At 52.5% G+C, this 27,500-nt stretch overlaps 1 protein-coding gene across 1 annotated transcript in view; it reads left to right on the top strand.

Moving 5' to 3' along the window:
* Nucleotides 1-27,089, top strand: part of NUP210 (nucleoporin 210) — a 121,918-nt gene extending 94,829 nt beyond the window's left edge. The window contains exons 24-40 of the mRNA XM_070405882.1: nt 358-420; nt 644-823; nt 3,353-3,433; nt 3,910-4,041; nt 5,786-5,944; nt 7,867-7,958; nt 9,891-10,065; nt 11,429-11,604; nt 13,584-13,804; nt 15,853-15,989; nt 17,960-18,083; nt 19,667-19,813; nt 21,446-21,696; nt 22,555-22,771; nt 24,191-24,286; nt 24,367-24,450; nt 25,774-27,089. Coding sequence (XP_070261983.1) covers nt 358-420; nt 644-823; nt 3,353-3,433; nt 3,910-4,041; nt 5,786-5,944; nt 7,867-7,958; nt 9,891-10,065; nt 11,429-11,604; nt 13,584-13,804; nt 15,853-15,989; nt 17,960-18,083; nt 19,667-19,813; nt 21,446-21,696; nt 22,555-22,771; nt 24,191-24,286; nt 24,367-24,450; nt 25,774-25,874 — 2,436 coding nt within the window. The 3' untranslated portion in view covers nt 25,875-27,089. The remainder of the gene's footprint in view (nt 1-357; nt 421-643; nt 824-3,352; nt 3,434-3,909; nt 4,042-5,785; nt 5,945-7,866; nt 7,959-9,890; nt 10,066-11,428; nt 11,605-13,583; nt 13,805-15,852; nt 15,990-17,959; nt 18,084-19,666; nt 19,814-21,445; nt 21,697-22,554; nt 22,772-24,190; nt 24,287-24,366; nt 24,451-25,773) is intronic.
* The last annotated feature ends 411 nt before the right edge of the window (nt 27,090-27,500 follow it).

Below are 27,500 nucleotides of genomic sequence, written 5' to 3'. Positions count from 1 at the left end.
AGGCAGTGGATTTGAAACTGACACGCAGTGAATCTCCCAGATCACAGGACCCACCTGATCCTACAGGTCTGGGCTGGAAAATGCATCTCTAATGGTTCCCAGGAGACCTTCACAAGCAGTAGGACACGCCCCCAACCAAGAGTCTTGGGCCTGTGGGTGAGATGAGAGCTTGTGGGAGCTACTTAGGCTCCCCCAGAGTTGGCACAGGACCCCAAGGCTCTCCCGGGTACCCCTTCACAGAGGAGTGATTTCCACGCACCATGTTCCCTTCTCCCTGAAAATGGTGAGTGAATTATGCCCAACAGCATGAGCTTGGAATGCAACGGTCCCCTCTTTCTCTTTTGTCTCCACACCCAGGTCTTTCCCCCATTTAGGCTGATACCCAGGAAGATGACGCTGATTATTGGGGCCATGATGCAGGTATGAACCAAAGGCCACATCCTTATGCCACCCACATCCACGGCCAGGCACCAGCAGGCAGTAGCCGCACACCCTGCCCGGGCTCCAGGTGTGCCCACCTGCCGTGGGCATCAACAGGCTGAGATGGAGTGCTCTGGGATGTTAGCGCTCTCATCCTCTGGAGACAAGGTGTGGCTGCCAGGAGGATAGGGGTTGACGGCACTGCTGTTTCTCCCCATTCCAGATCACCTCTGAGGGAGGCCCCCAGCCTCAGTCCAACATCCTCTTCTCCATCAGCAACGAGAGCCTGGCAGTGGTGAACTGCGCTGGGCTGGTGCGGGGACTCGCCGTTGGCAACGGCACCGTGTCCGGGGTCGTCCAGGCCGTGGATGCTGAGACCGGAAAGCTCGTCATCGTGTCTCAGGTGACAGGCCTGGGCTCCATCAGAGATGGGTGCTTTCTGAGTCCGACCTCTCGTGATGGGGCACGAGACCCCCCTAGCAGCTGCAGGGTGGTCATCTGTGAAGGGGAGGCAGCTCTGGTTACTGGGTTTGGGCTCTGCTCCCAAGGACCATCCCTCTCTGAGGGTCTTGCTTCTGCCTTCTGAGGCTATAATCCCTGTCTGTCACCTAGATCAGCCCTGCCAACTCGAGGCACCTGGATTCTTCTCCAGACTGAGTTCCTAACTTCTTTTTATGGAACAGGGTCTCCAGCCCCTGCCCTGGGGATGGTGCCAGCTGTGGTGACAGACTCTGCCCAGACCACTGTGCACCCCTCCTGTAGCCTCAGCACCTAGCAGTTGTACCCCTCTCCCTGTTTCTAGGTGAGGGGCTAGGGAACCTGCTAGAAGCCCCGGTGACTACACTGCAGTTCTAGGACTGACCTGGGCCTGCCAACAGCAGAGCTCTCGGTCCCTTTGTTCCTTCAATTCAAGCAGGGCTGGGATGTTCCGAGGGAAGAGAAAGGGTGCTGTTGGCTCTCTCACACGTTGTGGATTACAGTGTGAGTTTTCAGAGGTGTGCGCTGGCTTGGCTTAAAAGCATAAATAATAGACACCAACAGTATTTTGGGCCTGGATTTGTATTTCCAGGAGAAACAAAACTGGAATCTTCTACTAATATCTTTGGCTCCACTGGAGGTTGTCTTTCAAGCCTCTTTGCTGAGTGAGGACATTTCCTGGTTGCTTTTCTGGGTCAACATGATGCTGGAAAGCCTAGCTAAGGGAGGCCTCTCCTTGGGAGAGCCCCACTGCTCCATGTCGGTGGGACTGACTTCAAGCACATGAAAGTTGGCGTCCCCAAATCTGATGATTTCCCTTCTTTCCAGGGGGGTGGGTACCTCTTTGGGCCCCTGGAAAGGAGATGGGAGATCATTTCCACCTCCTGAGAAGGGCTCAGATCACTTGGAATCTCCCTAATACTTCGGCCTGCAGTGACCTACAGAGCATCTCAGGGGAGGCTGCCTCGTGCTTATGGCTGTGATGGAAAGCCAGGCTTAAGGAGAGCATTTTGTTTTGTGTAATGTTTCAAAGCCCAGTCATCCTGTTCCTTGCTGGAACTGGGACCCTGGAAGAAAGGAGCTGGGGCACGTGCTGCCCGGGGAGGGAGGCTGATGCACCCTCCTCCCGCCAGGCTGACTCTGAGCTGACGTTGAGTTCACTGATTTACTCCTTTCTCCAGCAGTTTCAGTGTCTTCCATGTACCCCAGTGAAACTGTGTAGTCCTTTTGAATCGTGGAGGTGGACACTGGTTCTGCCTGTCAGTTTGCTAACGATCAGAAAGTGCTGGGAATGTAAAAGTCTACCTTGTGGCACATCATGTTTCAGATAGGTGTCTTTGAGAATAAATTAAGGAACAAGGAGGCTCTGCCCTTGTTTTCTCTCTAGAGAGAGTATTGTAGCCATAGAAACTGGCTTACTTTTCCCCTCTTGGGGCCCCAAGTGGCTGAAATGGCAGCTGACTGGAAATTTGGCCAAAGGGACACATAGCCATGCATTTCCCTCCTGGCTATCTCTACTCATTGTGGTCTAACCTTGCTGGGCCACCCCTCTTTCTGTGTCTCCATCTGGCAGGTTGGGGATGGGGGCTTCTGGGAGAAGACCCTAATGCCCCTTGACAGAGGGAGAGGCTATACGAGCCCAGGCAGGTTCGAGCTCAGCCCGAGGCCCATGTATCCCCGAAGGGATTGTGATTCTGGTCTGAAGCTTCCAGTTCTCTTTGTCCAAGAATCATCACCCAAGGTCAAGGGGTGGACCAGGACTGGCAGGAGGAGACCGAGTAATGAGAATGATAAAGGAAAGGAAGGGAATAAGGGCTTATTGAGGACCTACTATGTGCCGGGCATTAGCCCAGATCACAATATACAGGAGATGGGCTCAGTGCGAGGGCTTAAGGGTCTTACTAGCAATACTCAGCATGAGTCAACAGTACTATGAAGAAGCCAATCAAGTTCGGCTAGGTTTATAGGAGAATAAAGTTCAGAATGAAGGAGGATGTAAAATCTGCTCTAATCAGACTCTGCCTGGCTCCTGCATTTGTCCATCTACTGTGCTCAGTCAGAGAGCAACAGGCTGGATTTGGGGTTGGGAGTTGGGAGGGTCTGGAGACCTGTACTTCCCAGCCTAAAGAAGAACAGTCCCCAGTCACTGCCCCCAAGTCTCTGCAGCGCTGACCTGCAGCGCCTGGATCCGACAGATCTGTAGGCTCAGAGAGCCAGGCTGGGACCCGGCCCTCCCCCAGGGAGTGGGAGAGGCAGTGACCAGGTCCGTGTGAGGTGAGCCACCCACAAAGCTAAGCCACCTCTGGAAGAGAAGCACTGGGCTAGACATCCTGTGGATGCCTTCTAGCCATGTGACTGAGCAAGCCTCGGAGGAAGCAGGGGTCCCTTCTGGAAACCACTGTTGCTAGCACAGTCCCATCCTCAGCCCACCTGAGCTCCAGGACTCTTTCCCCAGGATCTCGTGGAAGTGGAGGTGCAGCTCCTGCAGGCAGTGAGGATCCGAGCCCCCATCACTCGGATGAGGACAGGGACCCAGGTGAGGTGGACCCCTCTCCAGCCCCTCCTCTCTGTGCTATCTGAGCAGCCTCTGGCAGGTTTGGGGCTCTGAGTTCTGGTTCAGGATGAGCTTAGGGGAGCCACTGCTGAGAGCAAGGGCCCTGCAAGATGAAGAGAGGAGAGCATAGGCAGGGACCCAGGCGGGGTGTGATGGCTGCTGGGGACTGCAGGTCCTGAGAGGTCTAGGGGTCATTTCAGGCATGGAGTCTCTCAGCCAAGGTGAAATATAGCCCATGGCTCAAAAAGGATGGGTGGGGAGGTGCTTTTCTATCACACCTTCCTAACCTGTGCAGCCCCCATCTCTGGTGAGGGCAAAGTAGAGGCAGCTCATGTTGCACAAAGGAGACACGAACGTCCCTGGGCAATGGAGAGGCAGATGGGGCAGTGCCCAGGGCTTCCAGGGGTGCTCCTGGCAGTGGGACTCTGCTGGTCACAGGCCTGGTATTTCCCCCACAGATGCCTGTTTACATCACTGGAATCACTAACAACCAGAACCCTTTCTCCTTTGGTAATGCTGTGCCAGGCCTGACCTTCCACTGGTCGGTCACCAAGAGGGACATTCTAGACATCCGGGGGCGGCACCATGAGGTAAGCACCTGCCCAGAGCCTCCCCTCCATCCCAGGCCAGAGTTTGGGCAGGGAGGGTCCTCCCCAACTCTGCACACAAGGTCTGCATCTTCATACAAGGCCAGTCTAGCCCTTTTCTGCTCTCTGTCTTGAGGCTTATCAGGACACCGCCCAAACACTGCCACCATTCTCTCTCCCCCGATGTGTGTCCTCAACTCTCAATCCTGTGTCTGGGAATATGGTCTCCCAGCAATCCTTCCCATAGTGCTCAAGGACTGTGTGCAGCCCTTTTCATTTGAGGCTCATTCTTGCTAACCACTATAGAGGAGTTTATGGCTAAGCTACTAACAGAAGGCAACAAAAATTACAGCCTTTTGGGGGCATCAAAAAAGTCCTAGAATGTCACAGGGTTGCTAAACTGTAACTTCTACCCACTTTCTGAGATGATGCTGGAAGCCCTGGGGTTTTCTCCTGGTCTATCCCAAAGGCTCTCCAGTGGCGGGGGGGGGGGGGGGGGGGGGGGGGCGCCCTGCCCTCCTCAGATCTCAGAGCTGGCAAGTGTTGGAAATGACTTACTTAAACCTCTCTTTGTGTTAACTGGAACTCATACCTGGGAAGGGACTCACCTAGGGTTGCCCAGTGAGCCAGTGGGGAGAAGGAACTGGGTGCCAGGCCTGGTAACTCCAGGCTGCCACCCCAGTTAGGCCTTGGGTGTACAGGACCCGAGTGGGAGGTGGTTCTGGGATAGTCCTTCTTGCCTTATTCGTGAATAGTGATGGGGGGGGTCTGGGATGGGGAGGGGCCAGGCCCAGGGATGGAGTTTCCTAGAGGTTGCCAAAAGCTCATCTGGTATAGGGCGATGTCTTCCCCAGGCCACCCAGGAGGGCCAGGGTCCTGTCCCCAGTGCCAGCACTTCCCCAGGCAGTTTCCTTGGTATGTGGGCAGTGACTTCTTCACAGACATCATAACAGGGCTCTGCAGGGAAACACTGCCAAGCCTAGAGACCCTCTAGGTCAGTGGTCGGCAAACTGCGGCTCGGCAAACCGCGGCTCGCGAGCCACATGCAGCTCTTTGGCTCCTTGAGTGTGGCTCTTCCACAAAATATCGGCTCTTCCACAAAATACCGACTTCTGCGGATGGGCCACGACGTTTCAATCACACTGTACAGCACGCCTGCACGTGGTATTTTGTGGAAGAGCCACACTCAAGGGGCCAAAGAGCCACATGTGGCTTGCGAGCCACGGTTTGCCGACCATGGCTCTAGGTCAGCCGTGGGCAAACTACGGCCCGTTTGAAATGAATAAAACTAAAAAAAAAAAAGACCGTACCCTTTTAGGTAATGATGTTTACTTTGAATTTATATTAGTTCACACAAACACTCCATCCATGCTTTTGTTCCGGCCCTCCGGTCCAGTTTAAGAACCCATTGTGGCCCTCGAGTCAAAAAGTTTGCCCACCCCTGCTCTAGGTGATTCATAACCACCTCCACACACTAAAGGCTCTGAGAAGTCCTGCGTGGAAATGCTGGCTATGGTGGGTTGACCCAGCGTTTTCTGAATTCACCCATGAATGAACACGATGACTCAGTATGGGGCACTCCGCTCGTCCTGGGTGATTGCAGTCTGTGCACTTGGGGTCAGCAGGCCTGACCAGGGCAGGAAGGAAGCAGCCTTTGAGAACAGTCTGGGGCTCTGTCTGGCTCCGCCCTTTGGGGGTGCTGGGGCCCCAGGGCTCTCCCTGAAAACATATTTGGTGTCTGTCCCAGGCGTCACTCCAGCTCCCGTCGCAGTACAACTTTGCCATGACCGTGCACGGCCGGGTAAGAGGCCGGACCGGGCTGAGGGTGGTGGTCAAGGCTCTGGACCCCACAGCTGGGCAGCTGCATGGCCTCGCCAAAGAACTCTCTGATGAGATCCAAATCCAGGTAAAGGCCAGGTGGGCAGGAAGCACATGTGAGAGGGAGAGTAAGTGCCAGCCCAGTGCCCTTGTCCTCAGGGGCCATGAAGGTACATGTCAGCCCCTCCACTGCCACAGGCAGGCCCTACCCCGAGCAGTTCTCAGTCTGCTGGGGTCGAGGTCAGGGTGCATGAGCTACTCTGGGAGCCCAGAGACGTGGCTGCCGAGAGCTTCGCAGAGGAATGCATTTCAGGGGGGTGGAACCAGCTGGCGGCCGGGCAGATGGACGGCACGGGCAGGGTGGGAGGAACCCGCTGGCAGCCGGGCAGATGGACTGGCGTGGGCAAAGGCCTGGGGGTCTGAAATAACTTGATGTGTTCCCAAAATAGAAAGTCATTCTGACTTTCATGGGAGGAAAAGGCTGGAAAATAATCTGAGTCGGGCATTAACATATTGTCTGAATTTATTTTACAAACACTCTTAGAGGACCTGACTGCTAGACATGTTTCCTGTTTCCCAGAACTCCTGTAGGCCTGAGGGCAAGAGCTGCCTTGACAATAAGCCTAGGGCCCCACGGGGGTGGGGAGACGGCGGGGAAGCGGGGAGCGGCCCTTCCAGCTCCCAGTAAGTGGGTGGTGGGCCCTGTGGGTGGCCTAGGAGATGGTGTGGCCCATCACTTCACAGATGAGCCCCCGCCTCGGAGGGAGGTGGTCTGCTCACAGCCCTCGAGGGTATACAACCTATTCAGGAGCCAGACCAGCAGCCCTCCTCCCACCCAGGCTCAGCCTCCGCATCTCTCCAGCCCACCCTCCTGCCTCCTCTGCCCTTCTGGGCCCCTCTGTCAAACTGGAGAGCTGATGCTCTGAAAAGCATTTTTAGCTTTAAGGACCCTCTTCTGCTGATCTGGGGCTAAGCAACCCCTGGGTCCTCCTAAATTACAAAGAAAAACTAAAAGCACCCCCTAACTATTAAGAGAAAAGAAATGGGTTCAAGCCCCCTCTTCAAGAAGAAATGAACCATCTCTAACCCGGGCACATACCCCAGTAGGGGTGAAGAAGCAGTTTTTCCAAGAAGGAAATGCCTGTTTGCCAGCCCCCCTCAACTTGGCTCACATGAGCATTGTACACAGACACTGACACACACGTATGTGCACAGACACAGACATACAGACAAGAACTATGTGCACAGAAACACAGATACATGCAGATACATAAACACATGAGTACATGTTCTTATTGGTTAAAATAGAATGAAGTTCTAGCACCTGTCATGGGATTAAAGACAGGCTTTGCAACTTCCAGTCTCTCTCTGACTTGGTTTCCCCCATTGACAGCGGATGGAGTTTTGAGAGCATCAGAAACTTAGAGAAGCTGGATCCAGCCCACAGATGTGTTTTATTTGGCTCAGTGCTTTGAAACAATTTTTTCTTTGTTGCCAACATTTAAAAATAAGATTTTTTATAAAAATCCAATGTGCAGCTCATCCTGAAGACATGCATTTGCCATATGGCAAAATCAGCAGGAGATGAGAAGCAGCCACCCTTTAACAGCACTGTGCTCTCCAGTTTGCCACAGGCCCCATCACTCCCTGTTGTATCCTTGACAGTGAGGCTGAGTCAGTGCCATTGGCCATGTTCCCTTTTGCACATACCTCCTGGTGCACACACACCCCTCCCTCAACAGCACCCCCCGGGGACTGAGGTAGAGCATGCCCCTGGCTCTGTAAAGCAGCTCCCATCAGGGTGCCCAGCATGCACCTGCCTGTTTCCCTCATCCCACCTCTGGTGTCTCCTAGCGGTCAGCCCTCACCAGTGCATCACCAGCTAGACAGATGCTTGCTGGCAGCAGTTTCTCACCTGTGCGCCACACTCGGCTCTCCCTGCTGAGAGAGCAGGAGATACGAGACATGATTCTGGTATATCACAGGAAATAAAATGTGCCTCTGTTTTAGGTATTTGAAAAGCTGATGCTGCTGAACCCAGAAATAGAAGCAGAACAAATACTAATGTCACCCAGCTCATTTATAAAGCTTCAGACAAACAGGTACACAACTGGTTTTTAGCAAGGTCATGAATCTGTTCTCGGTCCAGTAACTCGTTTATCAAAGTTGTCAACAGCTGTGGCTGCCTCAGGTACACTGGGCATCTTTCTTGGCATTGCCTTTAAAATGGGTGTGGCCTCACATTTCTCCTTCTCTCTGTGTGGACATCTCCATTCTTCCTCATCACTTAGACCTGCAGGCCCTCTTCTCCTCCTTGTGGCCTAAAAACTCTTTAATGTCTGCTGTTGAAATCCAGTACTTCAGAGGGGGAAAAGCACCAACTTGGAAGTGTTAAATTTTCCAAATCCTGTGTATCTTTAAGACTTGCCACTCAAAGTATAGTCCACAGACCTGCATGGCATCAACTGGGAGCATGTGAAAATGCAAATCTCGGGTCCTGGTGGGTTCAATTCCCAGTCAAGGGCACGTATCTAGGTTGCAGGTTCGATCCCTGTTTCAGATTGGGGCATGTGCTGGAGGCAGCCAATCAGTGTTTCTTTCTTTCTCTCTCTCTCTCTCTCTCTCTCTCTCTCTCTCTCTCTCTCTTTCTCTCTTTCTCTCCTCTTCCTTCCTCCCTTCCTTCAACTCTCTCTCTGAAAAAATCAGTGGGGTGGGCCAGTCTGGTTCAGTGGTTGAGCATTGACCTATGAACCAGGAGGTGAGGGTTTGATTCCTGGTCAGGGTACATGCCCAGGTTGTGGCCTTAATCCCCAGTAGAGGGCATGCAGGAGGCAATCAATTAGTGATTCGCTCTCATCATTGATGTTCCTATCTCTCCCTCTCCCTTCCTCTCTGAAATAAATAAATAAAATACATTTTTTTAAATCAATGGGGGGGGAAAAAAGAAGAAAATGCAAATCTTGGGCACCACCCCAGACCTGCACTTTAACAGGATCTTCTGGTGATGGGAATATACATTAACGTTTGAGAAACACCTTTTAAATCATTCTGCAGACATAATTCCTACCTTGCATTCCAAGTGGGTGCCTTTGGCAGCCATGACTTGCATTGGAATGCTGTTGCAAGATAGGGGACAGTGAGGACCATAGGAGCACTTACATGTTCCGTGAAACACATACACATGGTATTCATTTAACCAGATTTTCTAAATGTTAAGCTGTGTGCCAGGCTCCAGGAACAGAGGTGGTTGACACATGGTGCCCTTAAGGAATTTGGTGGGGTAAAGATAGCATGATAAAAGCTATAATGAAATGAAGTTTCATTCAAGCCACAGCCCAAAGAAGGGCCTTTCATGTGAAGAGTTAGGGAAGACGTGTCACAGAGATGCTTGAGCTGGGTCTTGAAGGATGCATAGGAGTTCTGCATAGGAGGAGAGGTTGATGAGGGGGTTGAAAGTTGAGGCAGAGTTTGTTTAAAGTCCTGCCAGGAGGGTCTTCTGGGCTAGGGCACCACACCTTCCTTTCTTTATGATGTTAATGAGTGTGTAAGGGATGTGAATGCTGCAGGATTTGTCTTCCACCTAGTACATGATGTCAGTGGCTTCACAGATCATTTTCTGAGCAAGTAGTTCATTTTCACCCTGTTCCCGCCCTTGGAAATAGGACATTGCTTCCCATTCACACTGATGTGCCTAAAGGCACACCGCTGTTTGCAGGGTGATGGGACAGCCTCCGGGTTCTGTCCCACTCAAAGCTCCCACCTTCTTTCTGCTACACCAGGCTGCCTTATTTCAGTAACGGAAAACAGTTTGCCTCAGAAACAGTATTTTACAGTAAATGCCCCATGTGGCTGATGAAAGGAAATCAGCCCTCATGGTGTTTGTCTCCCTGTTGACTGGCCATGTGAGGAGCTGTTCTTGGAAGAGTGGGAAAAGATACTTTCCTTGGAACTTTTGGTTTTCCAAATCAGGTTCCTGTTAGTGACTGAAGAGGCAGGCTGCCCACACGTAAACAGCTCTGTTTTGTTTTCCAAAGGGATGGCACAGCATCTCTGAGCTACCGTGTCCTGAATGGGCCCGAGAAGGTTCCCATCGTGCACATTAATGAGAAAGGCTTCCTGGTGTCAGGGCCCACAATTGGGACTTCTACCATTGAAGTGACTGCCCAAGAGCCGTTTGGGACCAACCAGACCATCATCGTTGCAGTAAAGGTAGGGTCCCATTATTCTCCTTTTTAGAGTAATAAAAGCAGTAGTGCGGAGGTAATATTTCTCCCCTTGCAGGTATAAGTGAATATATTCCCCTGCAGCTGAGAAATCATATGTAAGAATTTATTTCAGAATAGCCAGGGGCAAAGTTCCAGGTAAAAAGCTACAGCATCTTCTGGCTGTTCAAGCCAGAGGTCTTTGGAAATTATAGAGTGCAATGACCTTGTTCATAACTGGGGAAACTGAGGTACAGCACAGTCCTGTGATTTGCCGGCACTGGCACCCCAGGGTCTGGATGGGGCAGCCGGTACCTGGCATATGATAAGTGCCACTGAATGCATGAGCTAGATACCGGACCCACAGTTCATTACATGACACTGGCGGCAGCCTGGACAGGTAGGTGACACATGCTATGGGCAAGAAAACCAGGATCCAGAGTGGAAGTGAGTTGCTCAAGGTCACAGTGGTTGCAAGTCAATCTGGGTGCTGACCTGCCTTGGCCTGGCTCAGGCTTGCGTCCTCTGGTCACATCACGGTGCCTCCCCAGTCGCTCCTTAGTGAGGGGAATTTGTCCTTGGACATCCCTGGGGTTTATCTTAACGTGAGATATTCCATATCTCATCACTGCCATCTCTAAATCTTAGATGACAGAGAAAGTACATGACTGTTTTTATGTTTAGATTTTCCCTGGGTCGAAGGCCTACTTCCTTAAGTAATGGCTCTTTGTTTCAAGGTGAGTGCCTGGCAGGGAAGCTGCACCCTAGTTTCTGAGTGAGTGGAAGTGACTGACTGCTCATGGCACCAGCTGTGTGCCAGTCACTGCACCTCTGAACGCTGTCAAAGATATCAGGCCTTTGGGAGCCAGCTTTTGTTCAGGGTAGATTTCACCTGGAATTAGAGAAGCAAGACTGATCTTTATGGAGCTCAGGTTCTTGGGCTTCCACTCCCAAAACCCTTCATTCTCGCCTTTCCCCATCGGTCCTTTCCCCAGAGCAGCTTCAGGTGTGCAGTGTCTCCAGTCAACGCTGCCTCTACAACCCAAGCAGGCAGCATTCTACTTTAAATGCCATAGAGCCTGGGCTTCTGAGGACAGAACAGTCAAAGCCCAGGATATCTTTGCAACGTGAATAGTGATCTAATTTTCAAAGTCATAGATTTTAACTCTTGTGGGTTAAGTTGGCTCACTGTGTAGGGAGGTGGGAACCTCGTTACTAGGTTGGGACACTCTGGGGAGCAAGGCCTTTGCTCTTTGTTGGTTGGGCCCCCAGTCCTCCCTGAGATGGGGACCAGCTAGGGACAAGTATCTCCTTCTTGGGAGGTGGGTTTACCAACACAGTCGTTGCCATATCTGCTTATTGTCCTTCAGGTGGCTCCGGTGTCTTACCTGAGGATCTCCCTGAGCCCTGCCCTGCACACCCGGAACAATGAGGCTCTGGCTGCCCTGCCTTTGGGAATGACTGTGACCTTCACTGTCCATTTCCATGACAACTCTGGAGATATTTTCCATGCTCACAATTCGATCCTCAACTTTGCAACTAACAGGTAGGGTGTGGGTGCTGCTCTTTTCTCATGCGAAGTTATGTCTTGATTGTACCTACATTTAATTTATAGATGTGACTGATGACAACACGAAGAAGCTAAGGGCATTGAAAGAAAAGTTTTATTAGAGTTTCTAGGAAGAGGGGGCATGCCTCTCTCAAAGGGCCACCAGGGGAAGCACCAGGCGTGGCCCAGAGGCAGGAGGAGTGAGGGAAGTGTGGTTGGGAGCCTTTGTTTGCTCTGTGGCAGGATGTTATTGGGTGGAGATGTTCCCTGATGGTCAGGAAGCAAAACACAGATGTGGGGTTTGCAGTTGGAGGGTTTATAGTAATATTTTTGTGTACCTTTGAAAGCTGGATAGCAAGGGAAGTATAGACAGCCCTGTCCATGTCTAGGCCCTGTAATCAGTGGATGCACATCACCAATTATAGACTCACAAAAGTTGGTCAGAGCAAATGAGGCACACGCCTTCGGGTGCTCCGGTGTTCCCTGGCTGCAGGCTGTGTGCAGGCTCTTCTACTGATATCTCGTTCTTCACTGTGGCCCATTGCTGAGACCCAGAGAGGTCACACAGCCAGGAAGTGAGGCTTGAATACCAGCTCCAAGTGCAATTCTTTTTGGATGACTCTTCTGAAGTACAACTGCAGCCTCAGGCCTAATGTGAGGAGAGAGGGGGTGGCCTCAGTCTAGGCCTACTAAAACTCCTGAGTCCGTGGGAGAGGTGGTTCTCAAGTGTGGTCCCCAGATCAGCATCATCAGCATCATTGGAGAACTCTTAGAAATGACACTGCCAGGGTCCAACGATCCCTATTTTAATGAGGCTTCTGTGAGACTCTAAAGGTTGAGTACTACAGCCCAGGGGGATGCAGTCCCAGCTCAGAGGAGGAGAGAGAAGCATCAGACCAAGAGGGTGGAATAGGCCTGGGGAGTTCTAGGCAGCACTAGGGTGGGGGCACGGAAGACAGTCCAGGTTCTGATGACCATTGCAGCTCGGCCTTTCCAGGCGCCCTGGAACAGATGTGTCCCCTATTACTAAGACACCCAATGCCAGACGCTGGAGGTATGGCATGGTCGGAGAACCTGGGTTTAGAGTGAGACCCGGTTCTAGCCCAGCTCTGCTCTTTATAGGCCTGTGAGCTTGGGCAAGGCAGGTCACCTCTCCAGACCTCTGTTTTCACACCTGTTAAGAGGGGAACGTGGCAACTGAGGCTGTGGGTGTGAGGGCCTCTGCCAGCTGTGGAGTTTTGTGCACACAATATGGACATCTGTCAGACTGGGGTGCAGGCTGCCCTGTAGGAGGTGGAGCTGGGTGTGGCAGCCCCTCGCTACAATGCAGAAGCTACACTGGCCCTTGTGTAGTAGGAGCCTCTAAGAGAGCAGTCAGGGTTCAGGAGTCAGAAGGTGTGGTGGAAGGAAGTGATGAGGCCAGGGACCCTAACCCACAGCCTCCCAGTCCAAGCCTTCACACTGGACAACACTGGCCGGTGTGGATCAAACTGTTGCCAGGCACTAGTCTGAGCACCTCTAGCTGCTGATCTAGTTTGGTGCTCACACCACGCCTGTGACAAGGGTTCATTCTTATACTTATCTTACAGATGAGAGTGCAGAGGCTACTTTACTTGTTCAGGCTACACCACAAAGGGCAGTCTGTGCCTCCCCAGGACATGCCCACTTCCTGTTGACAGCACTCTGCAGGCCAATTTTCTCTCGGGGCCTCTCCTTTTCCTTCTGTAGTGTGGGTGGTGATGCAGCCGCTCCTGGCTGAGGCTGCGGGTTCCTCCAGAAGATGAGGTGAGGACAGGCTTGTTGGGCCTGTGGTGCTTTCTTACCTGGAGCACCTGCTAGGTGGCCGTGCATTGGAGTGACATCTGGGCTGTTGCTCAGCAAAAAGTATTGCCCAGCAGAGGACTGATGCTGCATTTCTCCCTCGAGTCAGGGCTGTTTCCTGACACTGAGAGCCCTCATATTCCTTCTGTGCCTAGGGACGAGTTTGTGCAAATCGGGAAGGGCACAACCAACAACACCTGCATCCTCCACACTGTCAGCGTGGGCCTGACGCTGCTCAGTGTGTGGGACACGGAGCACGCAGGCCTCTTCGACTTTGTCCCATTGCCTGTCCTACACGCCATCTCTCCGGAGCTGTCTGGAGCGGTGGTGGTGGGGGACATCCTCTGTCTGGCCACTGTTCTGGTCAGCCTAGAAGGTAAGAGAGACACTGGCTGAAGGCACCCTCCCTTGTGAGAAACGGGCCCTCCCAAAGATGGGAGTGGTCTCCCTGGGAGGTGCTCAGCTTCCTGCTGTGGGAGACATACATGTAGAATCCGGATGATGCTCTAGAACAGGAGTCAGAAGACTGCCACCTTGGGCCACAGCCAGCCTGTTGCCTGTTTTTTGCTAATAAAATTTTATTGGAACTCAGCAACACCCATTCATTTACTTGTCAGTAGCCATTTTCACCCAACTTTCAGTTTGGATGGTGGCATAGGAGACATTTGGGCACACACAGCCCCAAATATATGGCCCTTTGCCACCCCTGCCCTGAAGCAACCCTGTCCAGGAGTATTCTGCCAACGTGGAAGCGCCCTGTGTCTACACTGTCTGACACAATAGCCACTAGCAGGTAAACACTTGAAATGCAACTAATGCAGCTGAGGAACTGAATGTTTTGTTTGGTTTTATGCTGGCAGCTATCATGTGGCCAGCATGGCTCTGTAAGGGAACCTAAGCAAAGAATAGCTATTGGGCCAGTTTAATGACTTCCAAATTTCAGTCCTTTTCATGCCACCTGTACATCTATGAACTACATGTACAGTTATTGATTAAATTTTTTTCAAATTGGCTACTTTTTTTTACCTAATTAAATTCCTTTTAAAAGGAAGGTAAACACTGCCTTTAAAGAAAAGCAAATATAAGTTGCCATAAATAGACTGTGGTTGTTCAGTTTTTAATTTTATCCTATATAATAAAAGCCTAATATGCAAATTGACCAAATGGCAGATTGACCAGCGGGATGACCAGTTGCTATGACGTGCACTGACCACAAGGGGGAGACACTCAACACAGGAGCTGCCCCCAGCTCGCAGGCCCCAGGCCAAGCAAGGTGGGGTGCCAGCAGGGGCCCCCAATAGCCCCACCAGTTGCCCCGCAGAGGGAGGTGACCAGCAGCAGGGGGCAGGGCTGGTGAGCAGGCGGCGCCAGGCCAGCCAGCGTGGGTGCCAGTGAGGGCCCGTTGATCGCCCCATCGGTCACCCCACAGATCGGCCCTGATCGTAGGCCAGGCCTAGGGACCCTACCCGTGCATGAATTTTGTGCATCGGGCCTCTAGTTTATTATATTACAAATTCGTGCACCAGTGGGGTCCCTCAGCCTGGCCTGCGGGATCAGGCTGAAACTGGCTCTCTGACATCCCTAAGGGGTCTGGATTGCGAGAGGGCGCAGGCCAGGCCGAGGGACCCCACTGGTGCACGATCGGAGCTGGGGAGGGATGCGGGGGGTTGGCCAGTCAGGGAGGGACCACGGGAGGGCTCCAGGGTGTGTCCAGCCTGTCTCGCTCAGTCCTGATCGGCCGGACCCCAGCAGCAAGCTGACCTACCAGTCAGAGCGTCTGCCCCATGGTGGTCAGTGCACGTCATAGTGACTGGTCAACCAGTCGACTGTCTGCCCCCTGGTGGTCAGTGCACATCATAGTGAACGATTGAGCAGCTTTAGCATATCATTAGCATATTACACTTTGATTGGTTGAACAGATGACTGGACACTTAGCATATTAGGCTTTTATTATATAGGATGTGATTAACTTTTAATTAAGAAATACTGTCTGGTGACAGTTCTGAGCCTGACACCTGCTTTATTTGGTCAAAAGGGACTGATAAATAATGGGGGCCAGGGACAGTGCTGTGGGGAAGAGCATGTAGAGGTCATCTCAGGACGGGGGAATGACTGAGAGACAAGCAGGGAGGGATTGGGGGTGGGAGGGGCCGGAGGATCCTTCTTGGCAGGGCTACAGTTGTGCAATATGCAGGTATGGTAGAACTTGCTGGTGGTTCCAGGTGGCTGCAGCCAGGAACATGAGGGGAGTGGGTGAGCCAGGCTGCAGAGGCATGCAGAGCACAGTTTCTATCCTGAGGGAGATGAGATGTGAGTGTGGGGGCAGGACAGCGTGAAGACTGGCACAATCACCAGGTGAGGTGGGGTTTGGCAGGTGTGTCCGATGTGGGAAAGATAGGTGACACCTGGGGCTTTCTCCCCCAGGTCTCTCTGGAACCTGGAGCTCCTCGGACAACAGCATTCTCCACATAGACCCCAAGACAGGAGTGGCCGTTGCCCAGGATGCAGGATCCGTGACGATTTACTACGAGGTTGCTGGGCACCTGAGGACCTACAAGGAGGTGGGTTTCAGGACACACATGGCTCAGTGGCCCGAGAGGCATAGCTGAACTTCTTGGGGTGAAACTTTCAGTTTTTGGTACTGAATGATTCCCTTTTCTCTAAGAAATAACTGTCAGTGCCTTGGGAGGCAGTCAAGCTCTGGGAGTGATAAGTCTGGAGTCTGCCACCCACTTACTTCTGGGATTGGGACAAGTGTCCTTTCATTTCTGGCCTCTGTCTCCCTATTTTCAAATTGTGTGATGATAAGAGGTGATCTCCTAGGGTTGGTCCATCTATTTGATTCACGCTATGCCTAGAAGGGCAGGAATGCCCTGTATGGGCGTTTCTTGGGCATTGTGGCTGTGGGCAGGCCAGACTAGCGATTTGGCATTACTGGCAAAGTTAAACCTCCTCCAACAAGTGACCTTTTGAGTCTTTCTGGAGGCAAACGAAACTGCTCTCTCTTCTGTTTATCTCCAGTTGAGAATGAATCAGTGAGCACGTCTGGCTGCACCCCAGTGTATCCCTAGAGCCAGCCTGCCTGTATGGACTCCAGCAACATCACCCAGGAGCTTGCACGTTAGTGCTGCAACTCTGCAGTTTGGGCCAACTGGGTGCAGGGAGACGCACCTGGGGACTAATAAAGCCGTGCTCTCCTGGAATGAGCTACTTAGAGTGGTCAAGGGCGGGACCTGGGGAAGGAAGGCTGACAGAGCATGGCATAGGCAAAGGTGTGCAGGGTTCAAGAGCCCAGTCCTGGTGGCTGGAATATAGGATGTGGGGGAATGGAGGCTTGCATTGGGATTAGATCATGAACTGCATTAATTTCAGGTAGTTAGTTCCATGGAGTGGTTAAGTATGTAGGCTCTGGGGCCGGGCTGCCTGAGTTTAAATCCCAGCTGGACCACCCGCTGAGAGGCTGTGTGGCCTTGGATAAGTTATTTAATCTCCCTGTGCCTTGGTTTTCTTATTTGTAAAATGGGGATGCAGAATAATGAGTTAGCATGTGGGAAGCACTAAGAATGGTACTCAGCACGTAGCAAATGCTCAGTAGGTATTAGTTGTACTGTTACTATTCCAGGGTAAAGGGGTTGAAGCTTATACTAGATGCAGTAGGGGTTCATCAGGGATTTTTTAATCAAAGAGTGACATGGATCAGCAGTAAGTGTTGGAACAATCACCTGGTGCCCAGCAGAGTCTAAGAGCCCAAGAGAGGAGGAGTAGCTGCAGAGTAAGCAGCCAGGAGACCAAAGATGGGCCCTCAGCTGGCACCATTGGGTAGGCAGAAACTAAGATGACTTTAGAAGAGATTCAGGAGGTAGGGTCATCAAAGTTTGGTGACTATTTAGAAGTAGGGGATGAGGGAGAAGGGGGCCTTGGGGATGACTCCCCAGGGTCTGGCTTGGGTGATGAGGTAGATGGTCCTTCACTGTGAGAGGGGAGCATAGAAGGGGAGGCCAGTTGGGGGAAGATGATGAGTGACTTTGGGGCATGATGAGTTTGAGCTCTTCCAGGAGGGGCTTGGGGGGCGGTGGATGCAGCTGGGTGTGTGTGTCTGGAGCTCCAGGGCAAAAAGCTGGAAATAGGGGTGGGGTTTACGGCACAGTGATGGTCTTGAAGACTTGGATGTGGGTGGGAACAGGCAGGGCACACCAGAGCAACAGGGGAATGGGGCCAAGGCCCTGGCCCTGTCTGCAAAGTGCTGAAAGATTAATTAAACAAATTGATGAACAGAGAAGTGATGATACCTGTCACAGGAGCCAAAATCCACAGCCCATACCAGACCGATGACCATTTCAGGCCTGCTCTTCAGCTCCCTGCTCCTGTTCAATGGGAGACCACTGGGCTATGGAGTCTGACCTGTTCCAGCACATAATTTAAGCTTTGAGCCTCGGTTTTATCACCTGTGAAATGGGCAGTCCCTGCATCCCAGGCCACAAGTTGAGATAAAAACACAGCACTCAGTGAAGTTCCCTTGGCTTCCTTCTAGCTAGTGATTGGCGTCCCTCAAAGGATTCAAGCCCATCGCATCCACCCTGTCCAGACCAGCTTCCAGGAGGTCACAACCTTCAAAGTGATGGTCACCGTGGGAGACAGAAGCTCTAACCTGAGAGGTAGAGAGTGAGTGGGACTCAGGCGGTCTGGGTAGGGAACTTGCCAGACTCCAGGAGCAGGAAGGGGGCTTCTTATGCCCCTCTAATGGGTTTTGTGTGCTTTTCCTACTCAAGTGTTCTCCAGAGAGAACACTTAACCCCAGATACCTGATCCTTTCAGCATTTTAGAAATTCGAGTGATCCACAAGCAGAAGTTGTGAAAGGAATCTTCCCAAAAGAGCCTGGCCCCCAGAAACTGTGTTTCTTAGCTGGAAATGCGACTTCAGCCCTAGGACAGCAGATACAGAAAGCCACACTGACCACCACGAATCCCAGAAGGGAATGGCTTAGCAGGCCTCATTGCAGACGTGGCATTTTGTGATTACCTGTCCCAAGTCATACACAGAACATCCAATCCCATCCCCTGCCCACGAAAGCTCTGGACAGCAGCTTCCAGAAATAAATACATCAGTTAAGGCTTTTAAAAAAAAACCTCACTGGTGGAATTAATCAGAACTGTTTTTATTCTAATTAATGAGGCAGCTTTATTGCATCACAGTCCTCTCTTCCTACCTCAGTGCCAGTGAGCAAAGGGGAACTGTTGCCCTCCTGATGTCCAGATATCAATTGCCCATTTTCCCCATTGACAGGAACAGACACGCGTTAGCAGGCCTGACCCACCCACATCCCATGCCCCTAGACCAGCCGTGGGCAAACTACGGCCCTCGGGCCGCGTCCAGCCCGTTTGAAATGAATAAAACTAAAAAAAAAAAAGACCGTACCCTTTTATGTAATGATGTTTACTTTGAATTTATATTAGTTCACACAAACACTCCATCCATGCTTTTGTTCCAGCCCTCCGGTCCAGTTTAAGAACCCATTGTGGCCCTCGAGTCAAAAAGTTTGCCCACCCCTGCCCTAGACCCAAGCTCTAGAACAAATGCTGAAATTCTGATCTGAAATTGCCTGAGATTCACAATGATCCCTATCCTCTGTAAAACTTGTCCTTCGCTTTTATAAACCATGACACCTAATAATCCTAAATAATGCCTTTACAGAACTTTTTTTAAAAACATATTTTATTGATTTTTTACAGAGAGGAAGGGAGAGAGATAGAGAGTTAGAAACATCGATGAGAGAGAAACATTGATCAGCTGCCTCCTGCACACTCCCCACTGGGAATGTGTCCGCAACCAAGGTACATGCCCTTGACCGGAATCGAACCTGGGACCCTTCAGTCTGCAGGCCGATGCTATCCACTGAGCCAAACTAGCTAGGGCCTTTACAGAACTTCTTACTGCACCTGGGGCCCTAAGCTGCACCCTGAGTCAGCTTGACCTGCAGCCCAGCATTGGGTGATGCAGTCTGCTGTTCACCATTCTGTCACCCTCGTTCTGTCACCTTTGGAGAACCCTAGGGGCTCCTCATGGAAGGCATTTGGGATGCAGTTGCCATTTTGTGGCCCGGCCAGCCTCCATGTGCCTGTCTGTCCCTGCTCCCTCATCTTGGGGCTCTTCAGGCAGGTGTAGAAGCCTTGATGGGCCAGATGTGGCGGTCGGCAGCCTGGCCCAGCCCAGCCCTTCTTAACCTCTCCCCATCTCTAGGTGAGTGTTCCGTGGCCCAGGTGGAGGTCATCAAGAAGCTGAGTCCGGAATCCCTCATCAGCTGCCAGGTCCAGTTCAAGCAAGACATCCTCAATGTACCGGCCTGTGATGTATTCACTGCAGAACCAGCGTTCGATGCTGCCCTAGGTAAGTCTCCAGGGATTGAAAGTGGAAATTAACTTGCATAGAGGGTTTGCCTTCAGTGCAGTTGACTCACAATGGCTGTCTGTCCAGAGGGGCAGTCTTTCAGGAGCCCAGTTAAGGATTGATGCTGTCACTCCGGCTCTGTGGTTCATTGTGTCCTGCAGGCGAGGTGGGTGTGTTTCTGTGATGGGTCATGGCCATTTTCAGCAACCACCTACCCAGCAGACGGACATGGTCAAAGTTGGAAACCCTGAGCTCGATCACTTTTTGCTCTTCCCAGCTCAGAGCCTGTAAGTGCTGAGACTGCATCCCTCCATAAAATGGGGAGGGTGGCACCTTGCTCTACCTGCAAGTCAGGGCTCTGAGAGGAGCAAGCCAGAGAGCGATGGAAGGACCTTATTGAATAGTCGAGGGCTATGCAATGTGCCATAACTAGAGCTATGGAACTGATGACCGGCATCATAGACAGGAGTGGCTGCCTGCCTGAGGTGTGCTGGCCAAGACACGTCAAGCATCATCTCCTAGGTTTCAGGAAAGGGGTACCCACCTAGGATGCTGTGAGGGTTCAGGGGATAATTCCTGCTACATGCAACAAATATCCTGAGTCCTCTGTGGTAGCTGCCAGTGTTATGATGATGACTGATGATGATCAGTGAGCATTTTTTCAGTTCTTTCAAAAAATATGCAGCCCAGTCTTACCTAGGAGAAGTTAGCAAGCCATAAGCCCAGTTTGCAGCTCCCAGTGGCCTAGGGTAGGGGCTTCCTCTTCTTGCGCTCACTCTGCAACTCTATCCCTCTGGCCGCAGCACCAAAGCATCTTCAGCACCCAAGCCACTGTCTGAGAACAGGACATACATCATGAGAGCACATGCGTGTGCTAAGCTCAGGGCTTAGCACAGAGTAGGCACCCAGCAGTCCCAGTCCCTGGCTACTCAAAGACACAGCCTCAAGGAGAGTGATGTTATTGCCACTTGACCAGGAGAAACAGGGCCACCACAAAACTGACTCGCCTAGGGGTGCTTAGCTGGCATAGGCATGGGAGGACTCCTCTAGGGGCACTTGGCTGGCATGGACATTGAAGGGACCCTAACCCAGGTTCAGGTTTGAGGTTTAGGATGCTTTCCAAGGCATCGCTCAACAGTGTCTGTTCAGCTCATTATCTACCTGGGTCAGGCATGGAGGACAGGTGATACCAAATAATCCTAACTAATGTCTTTTCAGAACTTCTTTCTGCACCTGGGGCCCTAAGCTGCACCCTGAGTCAGCTTGACCTGCAGCCCAGCGCTGGGTGATGCAGTCTGCTGTTCACCCTTCTGTCACCCTTGTCTGAGCCAGGCTGGCTGGGCCCAGCTGCAGAGCTGTACCAGGTGTTCCTGCCCAGAGAGCATCAATCCAATGGGGATCTGGGTAGTAGAGGATTCTGAGACAGTGCGGGAGAGTGGTGGGCATTAAAAGGGTGTTTAATGGGCTGGAGACAGTGACAGAGGACTTCCTAGGATGCCCTTGGAGGAGGTGACACCTCACCTGGGCTCTGAAGGATGAGTAGGAATTCTCCAGTTAAAAAAGCAGGGAAAAGGAATAGCATTAGAGCATGGGTGGGGAAGGGGACAAAGTGGAACACCCTTATCTCCACAGGTCGGTACTTGTGCTCGGTCATGATGCACAGACTGACAGACAAGCAGCTGAAGCACCTGAGCATGAAGAAGACAGCACTGCTGGTCACGGCCTCCCTCCGGGGCAGCCACTTCTCTGGAGAAGAGGTTGGGGTTGAGGTGCCCTTCAGCCCAGGACTGTACACCGACCAGGCTGAAATCCTTTTGAGCAACCACTACACCAGCTCCGAGGTCAAGGTCTTTGGTACCATGGAGATTCTGGAGAACCTGGAAGTAAGTGGCATCAACACACAAGCCTAGGGCATGAGGAAGGACCAGAAGGCAGGGCGAGTTGGTACATGGAAATACTACATCATCTCTTTTTAAAATTAAAAATAAAAAAATGTTTAATATTCTTACCCTTTTTTCCCCATAGCACTGTTGGTCTCTATTAGTCTATATAATTGTATTGATTATAATGATTCCTGCTGGCCTTCCCCAATGAGAAGTTAAGTGTGCAAGAGCAGCACTTGGCACAGGGCCCCTAACACAGAGACGGTGCTCAGTGAACAGTTAATATATTGAATGAATGGGTTCAGTGCCCGAAGGCTGCTGACCTTGGCAGGAATAAATGTCCTAATTCATAACCTGTCACTGACTCACATACAACTGGGGACAAGTCTCTATCTCTGGGCCTCAATTTCCCCGACTGCAGCAGGTGGGAGGAGGCAGGGGAATGTGTGAGGGTGTTGGCTTCTCTGCCTGCTCCTTCTCATCTCAGGGCAGCCAACATGGCTGAGTCGAGAGAGACAGGGCTAAGTGCGTTGTTCATGGTGGGTCTGCTGAGCCCTGGGATTGGGCTCCTGGGAATCCACCATTATTTGAGCTCCAGACTACTTCCCTTGAAAGTTGTGTGTTTGGTGGGTGTTCGTGTCAGTTTAGCATGTTTAAACGAGAACTTGACTGGAATTCAGTGATGAGGACCTGTCCTTTCCTTACAAACAGCTCGAGTGTCTACAGTGTGCTCTTCCCCTAGCTTGGCAGGTGGTGTGCTCTCAGGAGTGCCCAGCCTGCGGGAGCTGGGCAGGGTCCCCACCTCCAGCTTTACAGGAGCAGTGAGGTGCTTCCCTCCCACCCTGACGTCTCTCCCAGGTGAAATCGGGATCCCCAGCAGTGCTGGTCTTCGAGAAGGAGAAGTCTGTGGGGCTGCCCAGCTCTGTTACATACACAGTTGGCATCTCAGACCCAGCGGCTGGCAGCCAGGGACCTCTGTCTACTACTCTGACCTTCTCCAGTCCTATGACGAGCCAAGCTGTCACCATCCCAGTGACCGTGGCCTTTGTGATGGATCGCCGAGGGCCTGGCCCCTGTGAGTCATGGAACAATAGCTGGGACGGACCTGGGTGTGGAGAGATGGACTGGAGTTGCCCTGGGTGTTAATGGAAACCTGAAAGAGGGGGAACTGGAGGAATAAAAATGTAGAATGTCCCACAAAATGAAAGTCGTCCATTCAAGTGGCCATGCACACTGTGCTTCCCACAGTCCATTCTCCACACGGCGGCCAGAGGGAGCCTGTTAAAATGTGATTGGATTGCACCCCTCCTACACTCAGCATTCTGCCATGACTCCCATCTCCTTGGGAGATAAAGCCCAAGTCCCTCCAAGGTCCCCAAGGGCCTCACATGGCCTGCCCTTTTAACCCATTTATGACTCATTTCCCTTTGTGCACCCTGCTCCAGCCAGACTGACCTTCCTGTTTTTGGAACATGTGCAGCTCCCAACTAGAGCCCTTGGCATTTGCTGTTTCTTCACTGTAGGATGTGTTTTTCCCCTTGGCCAAAACCCCCACCTTCTTTAAAGCTTTCCTCCAATGGCACCTTCTCCTAGAATCTGAACATCAACCCTCACTCCAAACACCGCATGCTTCCTCAGCACCGCTGCCAGCTGCCAGCCCACACAGTAGCTGGCGCCATTGAGTGTAGTGATTGCTGCCTGTCTTCTCCACTGGAAGTTAAGGATGTGAGGACAGCACTTAGAACAGGCCCCTCCATACAGTTAGGGTGCTCATTAGCGAACATATTTGTTAAGTCTGCACCTGTTGTGTTCCAGAGCCCATGCTGGCAGATGCCTGAAAAACGCTCCCCCCTCCCTTTCCCAACCCCAGTAGAGAGGCATGGATCCCAACTACAGAAACAAGGGAATGTTTCTAGAGATGTGGCTGCTGATGGGGCAGCACACAGGGGCAGTTTCCCCTCTGCTGGGAGGAGCTGCAGGTCAAAGGGCTGCTTCAGCTAAGTCTGGAAGGATGAATGGCTGGGGGTGGGCGATGTAGTCAGAGACCCTGGGGCCACGTGCAGACTTTGGGGCAGAAGCCTCAGCTCTGAGAGCAGTGGGGTCCCCGTAAAGGGCCTTTGCCCCTGACCTCCCTCCGCTGCTGTGGTGCTAACTCACTTCTTGTCATTTTCAGCACTGCTCTGCCTTTTGGGGCAGCATGGCTGATCCTGGGCAGCCCATGCCCCCTAACTTTCCTAGACAGGCCTGTTGTACCCTCAGCTTTCCTGCTGAGCAGTGTAGGGCCTTTCCATGAGGAGGGCGTCTCAAGGAAGCCGACTGTCTGGAGGAACAGGGCGGGTCAGGCAGCCCAAGTAGAAGGGGACAGAGCACAGGGAGACAGCCCACGGACCAGACACTGCTTCTGGCCTCAAGCAGGCCCTCACCCTCTGGCCATGCACACGGACCCTCAGGGGTTCCAGGGCAATGTGCTAAGCTGTCTCTTCACTGCCCACAGATGGAGCCGGGCTCTTCCAGCACTTCCTGGATTCCTACCAAGTCATGCTCTTCACACTTTTTGCCCTGCTGGCTGGGACCGCGGTCATGATCATAGGTGAGACAGGCCACGTATGTCCCTTGGATTGCGCCCCCATGCCCATCCTGCTCTAACCAGCCATGTATTCCGTCTTGCAGCTTACCACACGGTCTATGCCCCCCAGGAGCTCACCGCCCCACCAGCCCTGTCCCACCGAGCCAGCCCTCAGCACAGCTCCCACTGTGAGTAGCCCCCTGAAAGCCCAGGCAGTCAGAACTGGGCTGAAGAGGAGTCCTGGGGAGAAGTGGCAATTGAGGCCCTAGACCCCATGTCTCAGCAGGCGTGGTGCTGGGCACAAAGGAAGGCAGATCTGGGAGCTCATGGGAGAGAACCGTGGGCTCCAACGCTGATCCTGGGTCCTGGGCCAGGAGAGCTTTCACAGACAGAGCTGGGCATGGTGGAGGGGCCGGTGGCAGGGAGCGCTGTCTCTGCAGGTGTGCACACTAGGCCTGGCTCCCGTCTGCTGGGCACTGCAGTGGACTTTAAGCTGGGGCTGGGCTGGCCGACTCAGAGACAAGGATTCTGGGTAGTCCTGATGAGGGATTTCCCAGGTGGGCAACAATGCCAAGGCCCATTCCCCTTAACAATCCCATTGTCTCTGGTGGCACTGAGGCCCTGGCAACTCTGCACAACTCCAGGGAGCACCTCTCTCTGTAAGTGGTGTCCCTGAAACTGTGCAGTGTCCACTCTGCACAGCTGTGCACGGCAGCCCTTGTCTCCTGATTCCATTCAAGGGTTCTCTCCCCTACACAGGAAATCCTGGAACTGGGTCTACCGACTATGTCTAGGTTCACAGGCTCCGTGAAGTTTTTGTCAGGACACAGTTTTGTATATAGATGCATTTCCAGGATAGCCGGTTCCCACATACATGCTGGACTCCAGAGTCACAGTCTCCTAGGAGGCTCCTCCTAGGTCTGTGAACTAATACCTGCGAAAGGCATGGGATGGTCAACAGCTCACTAGCTTTGTAACTCGGGTAGGCTAACCAGAGGCACACAGAGGCACTCACCCTTTCTAACCACCTCTCCCCACTCACTCTCCCTGGGTGCCCTTTCTACCCATACCTCCCCCGCGCCCCGCCCCGCCATGCCCTTTCTAACCACACCTCCCCACTCACCCTCTCGGGGTGCTGGAGCCACCCCCCGGCCTTTGCATTGTCTCCCCGACACTCTGACCTTCTGCTCACCTTGGAGTCTGTTCATGCACCTTTCTCTGCACAGTCGGACAGCCCCTCCCTGCATGTACCATGAGCCAGATGCTTCTCTGCCATTCTTACACTCTGCTGGCGGTCCGGGAGGTCAGGAGTCACACTCTAGGCCTCTCTGCACATCCAGCTGCTCTCTTTCCCTCCAAGGGCCAGCTCAGCAAGCCCCCAGTGGATTCATTCTGCGCCCCAGAGGTGCCTGGGGGCACATTTAGGAGGTGCGTGGTGACCTTTGTTCAGAGAAATCTAAGTAGCGTCCCTCTCCCTGTGCTCTTGCTCACATGTCTCTCTCTTCATCCAGATTTTGCTGCTTCATCCCCGATGTCTTCTGTTGCACTGCCTCCTGGTCGCCGAGCTAGCCCTCCCTCAGGGCTGTGGAGCCCTGCCTACACCTCCCACTAGTCATCGAGCCAGGGGCAGTCCTGCAGCGCCAGCGTGGAGCAAGCCCCTGATGGTTGCCCAGCCCCGGCCCAGTCCCACTGCTCCTCTGTTCTGATTTTTAGCTTAGACTGTGCTCATTGGCTGCTGCTGATATATCGGAGTTTGTTTTACTTCAGTCTTGCAAAGGCGAAGACTTTCTGACTCATCTCTTTATGCCTGGTTGTCTAGGGTTTCTGAACAGTGCTTTCATTTTCCTAGTCTCTACAATCACTTCCTTCTCAGACTTCGAGCAGCCAGACTCTGTTTAGAAGTTGTCTATAGATGATGCTACTGCAGTGGTCTCAGGGAAAGGACTTTTGAATTACTTTTTTATTTGGGGGCTTTTTTCCCCTGTGGAAATTGCTTTTCCCCTGATCCAGCTCCTGCTAGGAAATGAGGGAAGTGAATGGCAGGTGCCCATGCCTGCCCCGTTTACTGCACAAGAAGCCTCAGGACCCCAGCGAGTGGGACCCTGAGCCCACTCAGCCTCACTGAAGTGCTGAGACACAGCAGGGAGTACCAGCCAGGCTGCTTTTGGCCCCTCTTTGGGCCACTGTGAATAGACTTCTGGCCTTTGTGTTTCTTTGTTTCCTGACCTGTGGAAACATCTGGAGTCAGCCTCGCCCCCTGGGGACGTCCAAGCTCTCTGTCCGCACAGGAACCTTGGAATCATCGTGAAGAAATGTCCTTGGAGTCAGGAATCTTTGTGTTCTTTTGGAGAAGCCTCCATATTCCCATGCACAAAGACCCAGTGTTATTTGTCCCTCCTTTTGTATGACAGTCACACCTCAGCAGATCTGAGCCGCTACAGTCACACCTCAGCAGATCCGAGCCTCTGTCCTGCCAGCAGGTCTCCAGGCAGCTCCCCAGCAGGTGCAGCCCAGCCGGACCAGTGAGGGCCAGGGAGAAGACAATGGGGAAAGTCCTCCCTCCTTCCCACTCCTCACTCCCTCTGCCCTGCACCAGGTAGACCTAGAGACACACCCCAGGGCCAGTCTCACGTGGGCGCTGTGTGTGGGGTCCGGTTTGACTCTGAGATGCAGTGTGAATCCACTTCGGTCCTTTGGGGTTGTTCTGTGATTTTGTAAAGCTGGAGACAGGAAGAATTGTGCCTTGCATATTACTTGAGCTCAAACTGACAACTTGGATGTAAACAGGTTTATTTCTACTTGGTTTATTTAATAAAGCTCTGTATAATTTCTTAAGAGGTGTGTGATCATTGCCGGGATTATATGAGTCCTGCCTGGAAGTGGCTCAGGCCCTGATGACTGCTTCTGGTTACGTGGGTTTGGGAAGAAGCTCAGTTTTGCTGCACTTGAGCCTCCTGCGCTAAATCTCCCTTCTCTGGCTGGCCACCAAAGCCTCCCTTCCACCTCCGAGGGACCAGCCAGCGGCCAGGGCTGGCGGCCATGGTGTCTTCCCACAACTGCCAGTCCAGGGCCCCCATAGGTGTCTTCTTTGTAGGACCTCATGGCAGCCCTGCCCACACATCTGCATGTTACCGATTGCCAGCTCAGCCTTCTCTCCCCAGCACCTTTCCCTCTGCCAGCTATTCCTTTCTCCCTGCCACTCTGGCTTCCAGCCCACTCTCCTATAAGGCTGATCTTC

This window comes from Myotis yumanensis, unplaced genomic scaffold, assembly GCF_028538775.1.
Source record: "Myotis yumanensis isolate MYYU_CA2020_CCGP unplaced genomic scaffold, mMyoYum1.0.hap1 SCAF_2, whole genome shotgun sequence".
Classification (NCBI taxonomy): Eukaryota; Metazoa; Chordata; class Mammalia; order Chiroptera; family Vespertilionidae; genus Myotis; species Myotis yumanensis.
The sequence above is the reverse complement of the archived record's forward strand: the minus strand, read 5'-3'. Positions and strand labels throughout refer to the sequence as shown.